Source organism: Primulina eburnea, chromosome 5 (assembly GCF_022965805.1).
Source record: "Primulina eburnea isolate SZY01 chromosome 5, ASM2296580v1, whole genome shotgun sequence".
Lineage (NCBI taxonomy): Eukaryota > Viridiplantae > Streptophyta > Magnoliopsida > Lamiales > Gesneriaceae > Primulina > Primulina eburnea.
In genome coordinates, this window is record NC_133105.1 from 911,455 (window position 1) to 931,768 (window position 20,314).

At 34.3% G+C, this 20,314-nt stretch overlaps 3 protein-coding genes and 1 pseudogene across 6 annotated transcripts; 3 read left to right on the plus strand and 1 right to left on the minus strand.

Moving 5' to 3' along the window:
- Window positions 1–1,077: 1,077 nt before the first annotated feature.
- Window positions 1,078–3,128, plus strand: LOC140831545 (abscisic acid 8'-hydroxylase CYP707A2-like). Of its 2 annotated transcripts, none has more exons than XM_073195292.1 (6): window positions 1,078–1,324; window positions 1,426–1,744; window positions 1,835–2,221; window positions 2,306–2,480; window positions 2,578–2,684; window positions 2,772–3,128. In XM_073195292.1, exons 1-6 carry the CDS (start codon window positions 1,125–1,127, stop codon window positions 2,994–2,996), a joined length of 1,413 nt encoding a protein of 470 aa, XP_073051393.1. In that variant the 5' UTR covers window positions 1,078–1,124; the 3' UTR covers window positions 2,997–3,128. The 2 variants fall into 2 exon arrangements, with proteins under 2 accessions (XP_073051393.1, XP_073051394.1); XM_073195293.1 differs by having other exon boundaries at window positions 1,078–1,279; window positions 2,772–3,127.
- Window positions 3,129–11,901: 8,773 nt separating this feature from the next.
- LOC140831547 (NDR1/HIN1-like protein 12) lies at window positions 11,902–12,900 on the plus strand. Its single transcript, XM_073195294.1, has one exon. The coding sequence runs from the start codon at window positions 11,967–11,969 to the stop codon at window positions 12,570–12,572; it is 606 nt and encodes a 201-aa protein (XP_073051395.1). The 5' UTR covers window positions 11,902–11,966; the 3' UTR covers window positions 12,573–12,900.
- Window positions 12,901–13,332: 432 nt separating this feature from the next.
- Window positions 13,333–15,116, plus strand: LOC140831846 (pentatricopeptide repeat-containing protein At3g14330-like; annotated as a pseudogene).
- A 183-nt stretch (window positions 15,117–15,299) lies between these two features.
- On the minus strand, window positions 15,300–18,560 carry LOC140832039 (protein GAMETE EXPRESSED 1-like). Of its 3 annotated transcripts, none has more exons than XM_073195811.1 (7): window positions 18,431–18,560; window positions 17,130–17,638; window positions 16,466–17,053; window positions 16,140–16,266; window positions 15,863–16,049; window positions 15,640–15,787; window positions 15,300–15,558 (listed from the first exon to the last, which is right to left on the minus strand). In XM_073195811.1, exons 2-7 carry the CDS (start codon window positions 17,618–17,620, stop codon window positions 15,300–15,302), a joined length of 1,800 nt encoding a protein of 599 aa, XP_073051912.1. In that variant the 5' UTR covers window positions 17,621–17,638; window positions 18,431–18,560. The 3 variants fall into 3 exon arrangements, with proteins under 3 accessions (XP_073051912.1, XP_073051911.1, XP_073051910.1); XM_073195810.1 differs by lacking the exon at window positions 18,431–18,560 and adding an exon at window positions 17,990–18,407; XM_073195809.1 differs by lacking the exon at window positions 18,431–18,560 and having other exon boundaries at window positions 17,130–18,407.
- Between the last annotated feature and the right edge of the window lie 1,754 nt (window positions 18,561–20,314).

The window sequence follows — 20,314 nt, forward strand, 5'->3', positions numbered from 1 at the left end:
TTGAGAAATCTAAGAGCTTACCAAAATTGACCACTTAATTTCAAACAATTAAATATTAAATTAATATTAAATATAATTTAATGATAATAAATATTTTGTCCATCATAATTTATAGGTAAGGAGATGCGGTTTCCAGGGAAACGTAACTTCCTATCTTAACATGCACCCTATCCTAGGTAAATGTACGGTGCATATGGGAAATTTTTTCCCGAATGTGAAAGATTAAAAAAAGTTTACAAATACTTTTCACAGGTAAACAATAACCATAATCCATGTTTTAGTAGTTGGCAAAAACTTGTGTGAAACGATCTCATGAACAGGGCCGTTCTTAGACTTTGAAGGGCCTGGTGCAAAAAAAAAAAAAAAAAAGTCCTTTGTATTTATATAAAACTAATACTAAAATCAATAATATAAAGATAATTTCATTATTTGATTACATAAACTAATATCTATAATAAAAAAACATTATATTCCACATTGTTAATAATCAGTATCGTTACTCTATTTTGGTGGTTCTTTTTAGATGTAAGGATCAACATGAAAATTTGAAGTGTCCGATTGATAAACACACTACCCACTATTAAATTTTAAAATATTTGATTTTAAAAAATTTGAAGATAAAATCCAAAGTCCAAATATTCAACCCAATATATTCATAACCCCAATTTAATTGGGCCCTATTCAATCCATTCCAGCTGGGGGCCCTGTGCGGTGGCCCCATGTTGACCACCCCAGGGCCGTCCCTGCTCATGAGTTATATTTTGTGAGACAGATCTCTTATTTGAGTTATCCATGAAAAAATATTACTTTTTATGCTAAGAGTATTACTTTTTATTGTGAATATCGGTAGGATTGACTCGTCTTACAGATAAAGATACGTGAGACCGTTTCACAAGAGACCTACTCTGTGTTTTACACGTGTCCTTTTCTCTTCTCATACACTTCACCCTTCTTCTACTTTGGGCTGGAGGCTGATTCCGTGTTTGAAAGATCCATCCCCCAACGGGCCACGGGATACCTATAAATACCCCTGCAATTCATTGCATAGCTTCATCAAATCGAAAAAAGATTATTCTCTGATATTCATCGATACAACTTTTCAAAACTTTGAGCGTTACAAAATCATGGAATCCATCACGTTTTGTTACGTATTCGCGAACTTGATTTTCTCGTACTTGCTCCTGAATCAAATCCTCAGATTCTGGTCTTTTGGCAAATTAAAATCGCAGCTTCCGCCGGGGACCATGGGCTGGCCTTATATTGGTGAAACCTTCCAAATGTACTCCCAAAACCCCAACACTTTCTTTGCGTCAAAAATCAAGAAGTTCGTTCAAATTTCCCCACCTCTCGTTTTTCCAGGATTTCAAGATTATTGTTTGACCTTATTCTCACATAAAGATTGTTTCTTTGTTTGGACTTTGGCAGGTATGGCTCCATATTCAAGACTCACATTTTGAGGTGCAATTGTGTGATGATTTCAAGCCCAGAGGCGGCCAGACTTGTGCTAGTTTCAAAATCCCATCTCTTTAAGCCCACATTTCCTGCTAGCAAAGAGAGGATGTTGGGCAAACAAGCCTTGTTCTTTCACCAGGGAGAGTACCATAACAAGCTGAGGAAGCTTGTGCTACGAGCATTCATGCCCGAAGCGATCAAAAACATCGTCCCGGAAATCGAATCGGTTGCGACGAGCACTTTGAAATCATGGGACGGCAGATCGATCACCACTTACCAAGAAATGAAAACGGTGAGTTTCATCTTTTTCTCGAGCCTAAAAACAGGGGAAAACAGAGCCTTGTAATCTGATTATGGTTAGCTTGAAATTTGATTCTTGCAGTACACATTCAACGTGGCAATGCTTTCGATTCTTGGGGAAGATGAAGTTCTTTACAGAGAAGATCTCAAGAGATGCTACCACATTCTTGAAAAGGGATACAATTCAATGCCGATCCATCTCCCCGGAACCCTTTTTCACAAGTCAATGAAGGCTAGGAAGGAATTGGCACAAATCTTGGCCAAAATCATCTCACTCAGGAGGGAAACGAAACGTGATCACACCGATTTGCTCGGTACTTTCATGGCAGATACCGAAGGCCTAACCGATGAACAAATCGCAGACAATGTTATCGGCGTGATTTTCGCGGCTCGCGACACTACAGCTAGTGTGTTAACTTGGATTTTGAAATATCTTGGTGAAAACCCAAGTGTTCTGCAAGCTGTCACTGTAAGAACCCACATCCCAAACTGAACTTTGATGAAATTCTTTCAAAGACGGAAATCAAAGATTTAAACATCGGGATTTTTGCAGGAAGAGCAAGAGGGCATAATTAAGTCAAAAGAAGAGCGCGGTGAGGAGAAAGCTTTGAAATGGTCCGACACCAAGAAAATGCCAATCACCACAAGGGTGATTCAAGAAACACTGAGAGTGGCATCCATCTTGTCTTTTACTTTTCGGGAGGCTGTCGAAGATGTAGAATTTGATGGTAAGTTAAACTTCAATAACCCAAAATTGTACTCTTTTGTTTGATCAAATCCCATGTTTTGTTTTCTAACAGTTATTTGTTTACTGTAAATTTGCAGGTTATCTGATTCCAAAAGGATGGAAAGTGTTGCCCCTCTTTAGAAATATTCACCACAATCCTGAGAATTTCCCAGAGCCAGAGAAATTTCAACCTTCAAGATTTGAGGTAATTTCCAATGAAATTACTACAATTTTTTTTAATTCCTAATAGAATCAAGCATGATCCCTTCCGAGAATGTAAATATTATGACAGGTCGCACCAAAGCCCAATACGTTCATGCCATTTGGCAATGGGATTCACTCCTGCCCAGGGAATGAGTTAGCCAAGCTAGAGATTTTAATCCTCGTGCACCATCTCACCACAAAATACAGGTTTTGTATCGTGGACCCGCAGAATGGAATCCAATATGGGCCCTTTGCCCTTCCTCAAAATGGGTTACCCATTAGGATCTCTATCAAAAGCCCAACCCGGACATGATTCTTTCTAAATAAAGGAGTAAAGTCGAATTTGTACATAAATGAGTTTCCATAGAAAATGATGCCAAAATTATAGCCTTATTTTCCTAATATAAATAGGATATTATACAAAATAGGTAGTTTTAGACAATTCTTTAGGGGTGTGTTTGGTTGAGTGGATTAAATAAGGATAGATTAATAGTCCAATATTTATCGTTAAAATTTTAAGTTGTTTTAATAATCATTTTGACCCGGTTTATCTAGTCTTCTTTTCCTCAATATTTTCTCTCTTTTTAATATCATGTTCACTTGTAAAAAGTCCGCAAGGTATTGAATAAATATATTTAATGCAAATGATTTTGTTTTTATTATCTTAACAACATATTCCCGAGTGCCAAAAGAACTTTTATTATAACACCATATGAAATTGCATGCCAACATGTGGAAATATTCACCACAAAACAAAATCTTCCTTTTAACTTTCCTAATTCTCGCAATATTTAATGTTCCACCTTTTGTATTTCCAATTTTGCACAATACAATAATAACTAATAAGACGCATCAAACCTGCCATTTTTAGTTTCGAAAAATAAAAATAGAAAATGGCCACTTTTAATTTTTTATTTTTAAAAATAATTTCCCTCAGTTCGCATAGTTCCATCAACCATATATTCACATGAATCAATATTCTCTTTGTGTAACATTGTTGTACAATGAAAGGCACATACAACTATACTATGATATTATCTATTTTGGACTTAAGATTTCATTAATTTGTTTTTGGATTTTACCGAAATGACCTCATACCTAGATATTCTTTTTATCTTATTGATCAATTATCTTCTTCTAACGGTTCGGACCTCCACTCAATCTCATCGGTCCATCATCTCCATTTGGAGGATCACACACTCCAATCGAGGTCACTCATCTCCATTGTGTCGGGAACACATATTACGTAAAATACTCGGAGTACCACCTTCATTGAGTGCTCATCACGGATTTATTGGAAACCCCATATTCTTCGTTTCGTTGAATTCTCAACAATCATCGTCTCAAAAAAAAGATCATATTTTTCTAATGGTTCGGGCTTCCGCTCAATCCTATCGGTCCATCCGTCTCCACAAGGATCATACACTCCAATTGAGACCACTTATCTCCACTGCGTTGAGAAAATACTTGGAGCAATACTTTCTTCGACTACTCATCACGTATTTATCGGAAACCCCACATCCTTCGTTTAAGTCTCGAAGGATTTCACCAAGTCATCATCTTGGGCTGTCGGATGAGCATACAATTGATTTTCCAACATGTAGATTTTGCTGAAAAATGTCATCGCTTCTGAATATATAGATTCAGAGGTTGAGAAAAATCTCTCGTAGTATCACTTGTTAGTATCAATGAAAATGCTTTAGAGAGCAAACACAATTGGATTGGCACTGTTGAGCTCACTTTTGTTCCTGTAAGGAGATGACAGTTTCAAATGCCCCAGCAAGAGCCTTCACCTTATTTTTCCTCTGCTCCTGATGCTTGCTTGCTGTCTCCTCGATCACGTCGTTGGAAACTACCGATTCCTTCTTCGCTTTGGGAACTAGTGTTTTCGCTGCCACGTTCTCTGTTTGCCGGCCCACATCTTGAGCTTCTGTTTCTTTTGTCTCATCAACTTCACTTTCGGTTCCCACCGCTTCATTCTTATCATACACTACTGTTTTTGCCGGTTCTATGTTCGTCTCTTCAACTCCTGAAGTGGGGTTATCCGCAACATATATGTTCAAGAGTTTTACTGCTGTTAATTTCATTTATATTCCTGAAGTGGGGTTATCCGCAACATGTTCAAGAGTTTTAGTTGCTGTTAATTTCATTTATATTGTGCGTATGATTCGCAATCGCGGTCGTGGAAATCACCTTCTCAGTTATCATGACATTTCACGTAACGGTCACGGCGCAGATATTTTTTAAAAATAAATATAAATTGAAAATTTTAAAAAATATTTAAAAATAAGTAAATCAAAATAACAATATAATTTAAATAGATTTATTGATGGAAACAAGATAGTAAATATATTTTTTAAATTTTATTTACACCTTATTGAATCACAAATAATATTTTGTATATATCGAAATTTTCAAAACCCAATATCCTCCCAACACGAGTATTCACTAAAAAAACCCATAAAAATTGGAATTTTTTATATTATCTATTATCATAACTTTGTGATTAATGGGGATTTATTAGAAAATGAAAACATGCAAATTTATATGGAAAAAAAAAACTATATCACACATTTTTAACCTCGCTAACATATTTTATACCGGAAAATCCACCAAAGAATTACACATTTTGTAAAATTACCCTTGATATCATAGATATGTCAATGATGCTAAAGGTTCGAATCGGTCGGATCGGTTTCAAATAGGTTCGGAGTAACGGGTCGGGTTGGGTTTTGAGGACCTTCCCAATAAAAATCCACATAACCAATTCAATCATTAATGAAAATAGGGACGATTTTAAGTTTACATCCATCATACTTTATATTGTTAAATTGAAAATATTTACATTCATATAATTTGTAATATAAAAATTATTTAAAATCATATAGCAACGTCCTAGTAAAGTTAAATATGATTCAGAAACATCATATTAACCAACTACATAATTGTAAACATAAAAAAACAGTATAAACCACGATAGATGTCGGGCTTCTACTATTGCATAATGAATGGAATTAGATATTAAATTAGGCTTAGCAATTTATGCTCAGTATCACTAATTTCTATATGATTATATTTACAATTTTTTGAAGGCAAAAACTTGTGTGAGACGGTCTCACGAGTCACATTTGTGAGACGTATATCTTGTTTGGGTCACCCATGAAAAAATATTGTTTTTTATGCTAATAGTATTACTTTTTATTGTGAATATGGGTAGGGTTGACCCGTCTCACAGATTATGATCCGTGAGATGGTCTCACATGAGACTCACTCAAACTTGTGTGAGACAGTCTCACGGGTCGCATTTGTGATACGGATCTCTTATTTGAGTCACCCATGAAAAAATATTACTTTTTATGCTAATAGTATTACTTTTTATTGTGAATATGGGTAGGGTTGACCCGTCTCACAGATTATGATCCGTTGAATAACTGGACTTTAAAAAGATAGTACGGAATTAATACGAATTTATTATTCAATCAACTACTGAAGTTCAATTTATAGAACATTAGTTGAAGATAGGGAAATTTTTTTTTGGATTTTGTATGTTTGATTTTTTGTTATTTTTGTTTTCTATATTATAAAATTTTTCAACTTTAGTCCTAAATTTTTCTATTTTTGGCAATTTTAGTTCTTATTCATTGAGATTTATGATGTGATACTACCATACATCAACACTACATTGATACCACCACATCAACATCCTATTGGAAAAACGAATAAAATTGCAAAAAAAAAAAAAAAGAGCAAAGATAACGGGTTAAAACTAAAATTTGACAACATAGAATAAAAATTACAAGGAAAAAAAATTCCCTAAAGATATTACCCAAAAAAAAAAGGTTGTGACACCATGCATGCAGTATGTGTAAATTATAGACCATATAAAAGAGGAAGTTAAATTGGGAATTTATTTAAATCACACTTACGGAAATTCGATTTTGAAGTTGCACATGTAATCGCCATTTTTCTCAAATATCATGTCGATGGTAATGAATGAAGATAACTAGAAAATAATAAAATCAGATAAGCTCATCAATTCAAATAGCTTACAGATAGGGAGAGTCCGTGGAAAATTCATGGACTATATCTGGGAGTTGGGAAACCGCCCAAATTTTGAAGAAAAAGAAGATCGACAAGAAGGAAAGAACACACATCTGACACAACTTTTGCAACGCCTTGCAGAAGTCATAGTGATAGCTCAAGAATTTCACATTTTCATTCCAGAATTTGGCATTAGAAATAATTGTCGTCCATATTTCAGCACAATTTTACTATATTTTTGTGTGTTGTAATTTCATGCTGATTTGTAAATACACAATAATGTTGGGATTTTATTTCATCGAGTTCCATTGTTCTCTCTTTAGCATTGGTGGTGTATTTGTTTAGAATATTATAACAAGCGGTCAAATTTAATATATTATATAGTTGTTTGATTCCATAGAAGTTATATTTTTATTGTTTCAACTCAAGTTGGTGCTTTGAATACCCGACACACCCACATCATCAGAAAATTTATGCAAACAAATTTATAAAATATAAATATTACAAATCTTTGATAAAAAAAAAGATTTTGGACAGTAAAATTGTGGAATTTTATCTCAAAGTGGCATGATTTTATGATCTACGACAATAAATCAACCACTAGAGGGAAATAAAATGTGATTTGTGAGAGTTGTTATATTCTTTATTTTTAAAATTAGGCTGAAATAATAAAAAATTAAAACTAATAAACTTTTTTTTAAAGAAAAATACAAGTGTGGGTAGACACACCGTAGCCCAAGGATGACTCCGCCCCTAGGTATATCCAAAGTTTTCTCCTCCTTATATGGAGACAAGGGTGAATATAATATCCTAGAAGAAAATACATGACATTTGAAATTTAAATCTTCAACAGAAACAAATCCAATTTCGACAAAAGCGAAATTCAAACAAACGAACATCATCTTTGTTGCATGCATGCAGTGCACTACCGGCGCACCACTTGGTCCTAATTTTCCACTGGACTCGAGACAAAAAACTTAAACACACACACAACACAGAGGTATCTTATTTCTCCATAAAAGCACAAATTTTCGTAAAAACTCACCAAACAGCAATATGACCAAATCAATGTTATTTTTTTCATCATATCCATAAAATTAACGTTGATCGGTTTTATGTATGGGCTCCGCTGGGGGGACTGTCATGACCCATACCAGGGCTATTTCCCGGAGACGTCGGCCTAAAAGCATCCGTCTGTATCCTCTTAAACCGGTTGAACCGAAAACCTGACAAGTCAGGAGGATTTGGTCTGTGAATCGCTGTGGATGCGAAAGTTGGAGTTTTTAGCTGAGAGGTGGCGCTGATTGTCTCCGACAAGTGCGGCAGTTGAAGCATCAGTATGAGGATATGAAGAGTCATCAAATAATTGTTCCATTTGAGTGTGGCCATGAAATTTATGGAGTAGGGTTTTGTGTTATTTTGCACCCGAGAGAGCTAGACCGGAGAGTTATATATGCTGCTGCCTTTCCTAAGAGGGGTGAGGTATGAGATATATACTCGCACAGGTTTTGGGCTGGCTAACTATTTCTTATGACTTTGTAAAGAAAATGCACTAGCTTGATGGACGTTGGCTGTTGAATTGGTAAACACTCCTACTTAAGACAAAATTTAGTCCGACAAAATGAGAATTGTATAAAGTGATTCTGAGAAGTACTTGTAGCTCGCATTTTTTTAAGAAAACAAAAATAAAATAATGCATAAAAAACTAAATTATGATATTTATTTAGAGAGAATACTCATTCAATTACGGTCGCATGCAAGTTGGCAAGTATTTTCCACATTTAGTATGGGTCTCAGGGTCTGTCTTCCACGACCACTCATTCCAATTTATAAATTCGCAAGAACATTATAACATCGATTTGACACCACAAACGAATTGAACGTACTTGTTGCTTTATATATATAAAACAAATTAGATCCTCCCGAGCCTTTTATTTTAAAAATCATATTATTTTAAAAAAGAATTAAACAATATGAAATCTCCTTGATAATTTTCCTTTCTTTTTTTTCGTAAATCATATATTGAATATGATATTCAACTAAAAAGCGAATCATATATATTTTGTTCAATAGCGCGCACGAGTAGTGCGGAAGCCAGCTGATTCGTAGAAGTATTGGTCGTGTAAGGAAAAATATGTCTTCCACCTGCACTAAGCTTATCCTTCACGATTTGCAATGTAATTTCTGTTCACTACGTATGGATCATTCGAGCAAGTCTTAAGAGAAACTGTGAAAAAACACACACCTCAGTATAAATACTGTTATTTAGATCTCTTGAAACTCTTCGTGAAAAAATATTCGACGAGACTCGTGTTTTCATCGTCATCATAACACATTCTCATTAGTTCTCCAAACTAAGCGATCAGACTCGTGTTTTAATTTAAAATTTTTGAAGTTGAAATTAATGAGCTAAAACTTCATTGTGTTGTGTAACACCCCTGTAAAAATTGAATTTAGCTAGATAGAAATTTTAGAGAAGTCTAGTGAATTTAAAACAACAAGATGTTTGATTTTTATTTGCAATTTAGCCAGTACTTTTATATTATATATTTGAGGATTTTATTCCCTTCTATTTTTCAATTGTTATATTGAAATTATACGTAACGAGATGTATATATGTGTATATATATAGCATGATTACAATTGAAATTATTAAAACCTAATTTATAATATGTGACAATAAATTAAAAGATGTCAAAAACTTGTGTGAGACGGTCTCACGGGTCGTATTTGTGAGACAGATATTTTATTTGGGTCATCCATAAAAAAATATTACTTTTTATGCTAAGAGTATTACTTTTTATTGTGAATATCGGTAGGGTTGACCTGTCTCACTGACAAAGATTTGTGAGACCGTCTCACAAGAATCCTACTCATTAAAGATTTTCACTTGTCGCCCAGATTGATATATTATTTTGTACAAACATTATGTTAAATTCCCAAATATTTGACTCGAATTAATCCATGTTCTATTCAGACAGGTTCGTCTGCAGGACTCAAATCTTTAAAAAGATTCACCATTAAATTAAGTAATTGGCTGATAACGTATTAAGAGAACAAGCCCACGTGTGTAAAGGAAGCAAAAAAGTTACTTTATGCATTTTTAGTATTCTTGAACTCGAATAATCGTGATAATATAATTAAATGTGTTTTCATTATTCGGAGTAAATTTTCAGTAAAAAACCATGTAAAATATTGTTGTAAACCAGGGGAGAAAGTCAACGATTTAATTAGCAGTAGTACAGTATAATATATATTAGTAATTATGTGCTAGAAATAAAAAGAATCGAGAGGCAAACATGGAGTTAAAGCATTGAATTGTAACCCAATGTATCCAAGCTAATTTTATTTCATTTTGCAAGTGTTTTGAATGAAAAGAAACCCCACTAGGATTTGTGGACTATGGTCAAATATCTTGCCCAAATATTATATTTCAATCTCAAATGTTGGAGAACATACCAAACCCCAGTAAGATTTTTATTGAATTTATTATTCTATACTTTTTTTTTAACTTTTTAAATATACACAAGATTATCGTACTATATATCAGTTTTCCCTTGCTAATTTATAAGATTTGTACCAACATGTAAATAATTTTTAATTTAATAATAAATATATTTAACTATTTTTTTTCCCATTTTGTCAACAACATTGCACTTCTAATTACGTGCGAGTTTGAGTTTATGACTTGTAAATCTGAAGGAGACAAAGAAAACAATAGAAGGAAAAGATTCATGTTTTGACACTTTATTTAATTAATAATTTTTTGAGAAAATAAATTTTAAAATACTCCAACCACACCATTTAATCTACACACAAATATGCGAGACGGTCTCACAAGTTAATTTTTTGAGATATATTTTTTATTTGGGTCACTCATGAAAATGTATTATTTTTTATACTAAAATATTACTTATTATTGTAAATATTAGTTGGTCTCTGTATCACAAGAGACATATTATTTAATCAGTATCAGTCCAAAATATATAATTATACCTTTTCACTGTATTCTTTTTAATATCAGGAACTGATGCTGCCAATTTCTAATTTGTTGTTGGTATCTATTTGTGTACTCTTAATGGTCGATATTCCATGTAATTACCTTTATAATTACAGGAATATGACTCTGTATGCCCACTTGCCAAAGCAAAAAAATTAGTAATAAAATGTCTTCTTTTTTTTTTTTTGGGCACTACGCAAAATTATGATAAGCTACAATAATGTCTGTTAAACATGGACCTGCCGAAGAATAAAACCTGTTATAATTTGAAACAATGGGTTTAATAGGATCCAGTAGTTTCTACAAGTCCAAAGAGTTGGCTCCATGCAAACCATATAAATTCATTGCCAAAATTGGTTTGCTCGTCATACCATTTATTACTTCTCACATAACCAAAATATAGAAAATCTTTTTAAAAAACAAAAAAGAATAAAAAACAAACCAACTGTTATGTGTGCTCATGTGATTATATTAGAAAATTATTTTTTCTCATTTTATGGATCGATTCACGGTTATCGTCTATGAAATTTCAGCATTTTCAGCGACACGTTATCATATCCGGTGACACGTTAGGATTCAGATGAAAGAGACCTTAAAAAAATGCAAGATTGTGTATTAAGAGCGTAAACTGACCGATAACATGACCAAAATTGAAAAATATATAAGTTGCAAGATCAAAAATGTAACTTTTCGCCTCATTGGACATCCAAGTTGGTGGAGTACATGACGTTTGGCTAATGGTCAGGAGTTTGATCGCTCTCATCAACACATTTTCATTCAAGTCTATCGCATTTGACTTGTCCAATGCGATTTACCTTATTAACATGCATGATTTGCAGACTATTGTGTTAGCCAAAAAAATTACCTAGTTCACCAAAAAATAGCGACTAGGGTTTTCATGCTATTAAAGAAAATGTAATTTTCCCGATTATACAAATAATTTAGATGATAATTGGTGAAATATACAAAAAAAATGTATTCGTGAAATTTATACATAAAACTTAAATTTGTATCTTCTTGTAAAATTAAAGGGAAGGGAGCATAAAGCAGAAGACTGGTTAGAACGAAGATGGCTTTATACATAGGAAAGGAAGATATGCCAAAACCTTCCCCACCCATTGCACCTAAGAACCCTCGACAACACCTTGTTTTTTTATTCCCTCGCATAATTCCCACATAAAATCAGCCAAATCCCCACTTTCCCGTCCTAATGTCCTTTCCTACTACTCTCCCACCTCACCAATGCCAAAATCGGGCCACTTCCACCGGACCACCCCACACACCACCAGCCTCTTAATCTGGGGGGTTGCCGTAATCTGCGCCATACTCGCAGTCACCGTGATCATAGCCGGAATAGTTCTATTCATCGGCTACATTGCCGTCAGACCGAAGGTCCCACAAATAAGCGTCACCAGCGCACAGCTTGACGCCATATACTTCGACCAAGCCAGCTTGCTGACGGTGCAGGTAACCATAGTGATAAAATCCGAAAACCATAACGCGAAAGCCAGTGTCAGTTTTTACGGGACGAGATTCGGGCTGAGTTTCCGGGGCCAGAATATAGCGTATTTGGTGGCGGATACGTATGGTTTGGGCCCGAATAAGACAACGGAGTTCAATTATGTTTCAGAGTCGACTCCGATTCCGTTGAATCCAGATGAAGCGGAGGCTTTGAACTGGTCGTTGAAGCGAAATATTATTAATTTTGAGCTGAAAGGGAACACGAAAACGAGATGGAGAGTGGGGTTGATTGGTTCGGTGAAATTCTGGTTACACTTGAATTGCATGCTGGAGTTGCCTGTGAACGGGACTCCGATATTCCCACGTTGTAGCTCTAGGTCTCAATGAATATTCTTTAATATACTTTTTGGCCTCAAAAAAATTTTAGGGTGATAATATTTTTGATTATTTGGAATTTTAATTTCTAGCCTAATTCTCCAATATCTCCTGATTTATCATATTCTAACCAAAAAAAAATAGATTATTGTATATATATCTTATTAAAATTTTAGGCTTGACGCATGTTGAGCCATAATTAGATTTAGTGTCATCTTCTAGTTCTTGATTTCGTCCTGTTCTTCACAATCAAAAGCATGATGGGCAAGCTTCTGTGAGATGAGAAAGGACCAGACTAGTCCAAATGGGCCGTGGTCCACCAGTACTGAAGCCATGATGGGCCTACTCCTGGACCTGGACTCCCGAAAGACCCAAAAACATATGTCCAAGCCTGGTGGATTCTTTTACTATTTGACTAAAATGAAATGAAGCCCGGTCCATCTCTAAGAAACAAATTTTGGAAGCATATTGTACGAAAGCATTTTGTTTTACAATTTTTGATTCCATTATTGTAAATTCCTTGTAATAACAAATCACAATAACATATGTGTGTGTGTCTACATATATATATATATATATATATATATATATATATATCTGTGTGTGTGTGTGTGTGTGACCATACGTGGTGTTGCATGTTCTTAATCAATCGAGATTTTAGATTTGTGTGAGGCGTAAAGAGGCCTAAAAAACGATGATTGTTTGCGGTCTCTGCCTCTCCCCAAATTTGACAGACTTCACCTTCACACCCGAATTCAAGTACCGCTAAATTCAACTCTCAACCATCTCTCCAAATCTGGTAAACTTTGATGAAGCGCTTCAACCAATGATCGAGTCATGCACTTCTCTCTTACACGCCTGCATTTCCAGAAAATCTTTACTCCATGGCCAGAGACTACCTTCATCTTCTGGAATCCAAAGATCACAAGGATCTTCTCACCAATCCCACCTTAAATTCTAAGTTCATCACTCTTTTCTCAGCTTGCGGCCGGTTGGATGAGCCGTTTCGGGCGTTTAGACAGGGAATTGAGGAGATGGGTTGTGTTGGAGAGTCTCTTTACGTGGCTATGGCTATCGGGTTCTCGAAAAATGGGAATTTTAATGAGGCTTTACTAGTTTATTGTGTAATGTTGTCCAAGGGAATCGAACCAGGGAATTTTGCGTTTTCTGTTGCGTTTAAGGCTTGTTCGTGTTTGTTAGACTCAGGTTTTGGTAAATCAGTGCAGGCTCAGGTTCTAAAAACAATAATGCACTTTTGAGGTTTTATTCAGAATTCGAGACTTCTGAGGAGGTTTCAAAGTTGTTTGATGAAATGCCTAATCGAAATGTTGCAACTTGGACTGCGTTGATTGTCGGGTTCGTTAGGAAACATCAGGTGTTTGCAGGTTTTGAAACTTTTCGAAAAATGCAGAAGGAAGGCGTTGGATTTAGTTGGGTTAGTTTAACTACAATTCTAGCGTCTTGTGCTCGGCTGACCTCACTTTTTATTGGTAAAGAAGTTCATGCTCAAAATTTGAAATCAGAAGAATGCCCGTACGTTCTTGTGTTAAATGCGCTTTTGGATTTATACGCGAAATGTGGAGCCGTGGAGAATTGTAGAAATGTTTTTGATAGAATGGCATCCAAAGATTTGACGTCCTGGAATACTCTGATCAACAGTTGTGCAATCAATGGTTGGCTTCAAGAAGCCATTTCAGCTTTCGAGGAAATGGCAGAAGCTAGATACGTCATGTATGAGGACTGAGGTAACGTTGATCTCCTTGTTATCAGGTCGCAGTCATTCGGGATGGTAGGAGAAGGTCGAATCCTCTTTGATAGAATGAGTTCCGAGTTCAGAATAGTTCCTAATTTGGAGGACTACGCCCATTTGGGGGATATGTTAGGCAGAGCCGGAAAATAGAAGAGGCACTAGATGTGGTTAAGAAAATGCCAATGACACCGAGCGGCAGCATCTGGGGATCGTTGCTCAATTCTTGTAGGCTGTAACGTAATGTTTAACTTGCAGAAGTCATATGAAAACTTCTATTACTGAACCGAACAATGCTGGAAACTATGTTATGTTATCAAACATATATGCGAATGCTTGGATGTGGGACAAAGTTGAAATAGTGAGGGAACTAAAGGAGAAGAGTGAAATCAAGAAAGAGGCCGGCTGCGGTTGGGTACATATTAGAGACAAAGTACACAGTATAGTGGCTGGTGGAGGTTTTGAGTTTCGAGATACAGATGAGTATAGAATCGTCATTTATGAATTGACAAAAGAAATGGAGAAAAGAGGGTATGTACGTGTTACAGCAGTCGTTCTTCATGACATTAAGGAGGAAATGGAAGTAGAGTGGGTGTGTGGTCACAGAAAGGCTTGCCATGATATATTCGATAATTCATGGTGGCTCTGGATTACCTATCAGAATCACGAAGAATCTTCGTGTTTTCACATATTGCCATACTTGGATGAAGTTTGTGTCAGAAGTAAGTCGGAGGAGAATTATATTAAGAGACACAAATCGGTTCTATCATTTTAATGGTGGCAAATGCTCTTGCAATGAATATCGGTGACAAAAGTCTGCATTCTCAAAAATATCATGTAATATGTTAAGTTCTGTTGAAATATTCTACAAATATGGCTCTGTATTATGTAAATTAACATTCAAGAGTTACTTGTGTACAACCTTGTAGGAATCAATCAAATATAATAGTCAATTCTACCTCTTAACAGTATCTAGCTTCAAAGTTTCAAACCTAGTGATGCTGCCTGAGGTTATATCCTCTTGTACTTGAACAAGTCAAAGAAGAGCTATCCCCGATCTCCTCGGGGTATACATAATCAGGGTCATCTAACATGCATACATCTTCAGGTAAATCTGTATCGACCCATGATGACCAATTTACCTCACTGTCAATATCCATATCAAATGATAGCATCTCTTTTTTGCCTTGCATGTTGTTTACCTTATCCATTAGCATCAACAGCATTTTATGGTTCAGCACTTCATAATCTCTGCATGTTTGCATAAATTCTGTAAGTTTCTGTGTAACTCGCAAAATTTTATCATGCTATAGCAGAGTAGAGCTTTTTTACCTATATGTAAAAATGGCGTAGAGATATTGAACTGACGCAAGAATACCGAAAAGCGACCTAACTGTATATATCATTTTTCCTTGATGTTTGACGTTGGCTGTCATGTACCAAAGCATACTCACTTCCACCGAGAACGTCAAACACAGCCCTGAAAATAAAGCTTGGCACTAAGATTTAGTGACAAGAATATCTAAATCATTAAAACTTTCGTGTCTTTACTTACCCAAGTACAGCCTGTGTCTGACATTGTAAGCTTGCTTGACACTAGTTAACATGTAGATGATGAAGATTGCAACTGAGTAAACCAGGAAGGCTATGATCACTCGAGATTCGAACAACATTGCGCTCTGCAATGCAAACAGCTTGTCTATGGCAACAAACATGCTTGCCTGCTTGGACTCGAAAGCTTTCTACAATAAGGTGACGATCGTGGTCATTTTTTTAAACTCATATTCAAAGATTAACTACTTTGTTGAACATTTGAAGGAAGAATAGCTAACCTGAGCTGCTAATATAAGTTTTGAATTCTCAACTAGATGGTCATGAGATTCATATAGTTCGTTTTGCTTTACCAGTAGTTCTTCTTGCTGTTTATGCCCAAATTCTGCTAACTTTTCAAGAGTCACCCTGTAAAATCACGCAAATTTAATCGAAAATAATATATCATGACACCTATGGTCGTGTGGCAAAGTGAGACAATGGTGAAAGATGGCACTTGTATATTTATACGGTAGAAATTTGACTTGCTCTGTTCAGCTATAGCTTTCCGTGTAGCAATATCTTAAGAATATGTATTGAAAAAGCACGGTTTAGAAAGAGCATTCACCTGCTTTCTTCAAGGGCCTGTGACTGAAACTTTGTGAGAAAATGGAGACCTTCAATAGCCACTGACTGGCCATCAAGAAGTTGTTTTTGTTTATCCAAAGACGTCCCTGCCATGTTCCCGATATCGTCAGCCCTACTCTGCAAACTTCTCATCTTTGAAAACATTTCATCCCCAACTCTTCCAATCTCCTTTTCGATTTCAAGTGCTTCGTTTTTCAAATTCGTAATTTCTAGACCCAAATTATTATAAGAATCTTGAATTACCACCATTCCTTCTTCCAAACTGTCCTTCATTTTGTCTTGACTTTTGCTTAACTCTGCTTGAGAAGCTGCTACTATCTTAGACTGCTCATAAACTACTTCAGAATACTTCAAAACTGAGTTAACACGATCCTCAACATTCCTCGACGTTTCTGCAATTTGCTTAGTTTGCTGATCAATCAAGCCCAGTGAGTCATGCACATGTCTCGAATTCTGCAATAATTCCACCCCATGTCGCTCTATCTCGTCCAACTTTATTTCCGCATATTCCGCAGAACTCTTTAGCTCATTTACCAATCGTTCTGTTTGATACTTAAACGCGTTGGTCCTACAAAATTATAGCGCACATTAAGAGCATCCCATCACATAAACATAAGAAAATCGAAAAAATTATGATACTTAACTGTAACTGATGGCAAATTGAGTTGGTTTCAAGAAAGTATTCGAGAAAAATCTTGTGAGAATCCACATCAAGATTTTTCAGACATTTCTTCATTATCGAATTTTCGTCACAACGAGGAAGAGGGGGACGACCTGTAAGGCGTTGAAAGCAATCGCTCAAATGCCAAGCTAATCTAGTCCTCGACTCCTCATCAGCAAGAGTCTTTGAACATCCTTCGAACACCTTCTGGTACGCAACCTGCCAGCAAGAATTTGGTGCGAGCATTTTGTTCCTAGCGTTCTCGACCAACGAGACGCCATTCGGGTCGTTGAATGATTCAATAGAAAATTCAGAAAAGCCATTTCTATCCATCATCTTATTCTCAGAAAATCTCTTGCTATCATAGCTCTTTTCGCTGGACGAAAAGAACCAACTCCATGACAAGCATGTTTTTGAAAGCAGCACCAAGGTAAAGATGAAATACGAGTAAGATTTACGAATTCCACGATCCATAACTTTATTATATAAAACCTACAAAAAAATTAGAATGACTTTCTTCTAATCAACGCAACCAATTCGACAATCAAACACTTGAAAATAAATTACATATATTTCGAATACTAAAATCTGATATAATAATAATTAAATTAAAAAAAATAAAAATACTTGAACGTCAAGCAAATTTCCCACTTCAGAAAGGGATTAATGGATTTTAAAATATTTTTTTTTTTAAAAAAAACGCAAGATCTTGGAAACAAGACCCGTGGTTTCCCACAAGCCACAATTAGACAGTAGATACTAACATGATCTTGACAAGCAACCAAAAGGTTTATGTTTAAATTGAAACCGAATCTCATACCACATTAGAAAAACATGAAATACCTGATTAAATATCGGAATTGAATTCGTGAAGCAATTAGAATAGACTTGCCTATCGCAAACTCAAATCATATTTCCAAAGTGCGCTTAAACTTTCCTTTCAAAATTTTCTTGATACAGTAATTATTTGAGATGTGATACTTTTCCTTTCTTTCCATTTTATTTCCTATTCTGTTAATTTCCTTCAAGTGGGCACTGTTTATTTATCACAAACAAATTCCTAATAGAATAAAAGTTACTTAAAAAGGCAAGAAAATCAGAAGAATCTAAAATGTATATGTCATCGTTGCTTTGGAAAAAATAATAGCTAGCAAATTCCGAAATCTTAAACTTCAAACGCAGAAGACCAAATAAATGCAAAGTAAAACAAACATGGTGCGAGCGAAATGGTACGGACTGCAAACTCCAAGAATACACAATTAATCAGAACAGAGAGGCTTACACCGTTTTTTTTACCCTTTTTGATTTCAGTCACGATTAAAATAAAAAGCTTCAAAGTCTTTGACTTCCAAAGGATCAACCTAAATTTCATGAACGATTTGTCTGTATTCGTACAAAATAAACAAACATATCCGAGGCGTCTCTTGGAAGGAAGACAGACAGGTGAAAGTATTTTTCGACTGCTTCATGCATTAACCGCCAAATTTGGTCCATTTTTGTGAGAGAAATTTTGGGCTTGAAATATATATATGGGCCTCCGATATTTCGGTATTCGGTAGATGAGCCCACGGACTATTTTTGCTTGAAAGTTTATCCAACTGGCCATACCGGTTTAACCAGATATTCAGACTGAAATACTTATGTTATTTTTCTAAATATTGATATAATATAGTAAATGATATATTTTAAGTCTTAAAACCTAAAAGATGTATATAAATAGTTAAAAATATATATTTATCAAAGTTTAAAAATTAAATAATTATATACATATATTCGATTTATCAATTATAGTTATATCTATTTTAAAAACAAAAATAATAGTTTAAATCAACTCTAATACTACTAAAATAATTTTTTTAATGAAATCCAAAATCCAAATAATCATTCATATATATAACCAAATATTAATTTTAATAATATTGGACCACTTTTGAGGAAGACAGAATGATATCAAATATGGGTTATAAAATATTATTTCATGTAGGAAAAAACTAGCTAGTTAAAACTTAAAATAAAACAGTTATCCATAAAACATTCACTAAATTTTATACCAAAACTCTACCTTGGTTCAAAATGTAATATCGGGAAAAAATTTGTGTATATTTTGGGAAATTTAAGAATAATTAGTGCACAATAACCTAATAAGTGTCTGAGTGGGCATATAATTTGCCCACTCAAATCTCAACCATGGATGTATGACATTTTCCTAGGGATTCACTACACCTAATCCTAATTCTAATGCATGCATGTTTTGCGACAAATCCGTCTGTCTACCTTTGGCCTCTAAATTTGATTTAAGTTATTGAAAAGGTGTCATATATTTTGACTTGGGTATCAATTTTCCGACTATATGGGCAAAACTAAGAGAATATTTGGGAGAATTTTTAAGAAGTATTTTTCTTGGATTTTAGTTGGATATAAATGTTATAAGGTGTTTGTGAAAACCAGTTTTTTGCTTCAACTTCTATGATTTTTAACCAAAAATTAAAATCAAGATTTAGATTTTTTTTTCTACTTCTAATTTTTTTTTTATTGTTTAAAGTTACAATTCGATATTTGAATCCTTAGAAAATTTATCATATTCCACAATTACTCTCAATTATTATAAATATTTTTGGAGATTTTTTAAAACTTTAAATTTTATATATATATATATATATATATATATATATATATAATATATATATATATATATATATATATATATATGAGTTTTTAAGAGTTTTGAATAAAATTCATAAATTCAAAATCATATTTTATCACAAACATTTTATATTTTAAAAATCATTTTTTTTATAATTTACATTTACATATTTATTTGTTTACATATTTTGTGTACATATACAAATTTTTTCATTTGTTTTTTTATTTTTATTAAATTTTATATAAATCTTCAAGCATCCGTGTTATAAAAATATAAATAGATTTTGATACAAAATATTCAAATTTCAATATTTATTATATAAATATATTATTGATGGTATGAATACCAAAATTTAGATGATTAAAAAAACCGAATGTTATGTAAGTAAGTTAAAGATAGTGCTGTACTTTTAGAAACAAACAAAAAATAGCTTGAAAGCAATTTTTCTCCAAATACTCAATTTTTAAAAGTGGTGATTCTAAATTTAAGGTGTTACATAAAGAAACTGTGTTCATAAAAGATAA

What these genes read in the sequence shown, in the direction of transcription:
- LOC140831545 (XM_073195292.1), top strand. Translation starts at nt 1,125, where the DNA reads ATGGAATCCATCACGTTTTGTTACGTATTCGCGAACTTGATTTTCTCG. An exon ending in GTGTTCTGCAAGCTGTCACT is followed by an intron (nt 2,222 to 2,305) that starts GTAAGAACCCAC and finishes GGATTTTTGCAG; the next exon opens with GAAGAGCAAGAGGGCATAAT. An exon ending in TTCAACCTTCAAGATTTGAG is followed by an intron (nt 2,685 to 2,771) that starts GTAATTTCCAAT and finishes ATATTATGACAG; the next exon opens with GTCGCACCAAAGCCCAATAC.
- LOC140832039 (XM_073195811.1), bottom strand. Translation starts at nt 17,620, where the DNA reads ATGGATCGTGGAATTCGTAAATCTTACTCGTATTTCATCTTTACCTTG. An exon ending in CAGACACAGGCTGTACTTGG is followed by an intron (nt 15,788 to 15,862) that starts GTAAGTAAAGAC and finishes CTTTATTTTCAG; the next exon opens with GGCTGTGTTTGACGTTCTCG. An exon ending in TACGCCATTTTTACATATAG is followed by an intron (nt 15,559 to 15,639) that starts GTAAAAAAGCTC and finishes GCAAACATGCAG; the next exon opens with AGATTATGAAGTGCTGAACC.
- LOC140831547 (XM_073195294.1), top strand. Translation starts at nt 11,967, where the DNA reads ATGCCAAAATCGGGCCACTTCCACCGGACCACCCCACACACCACCAGC.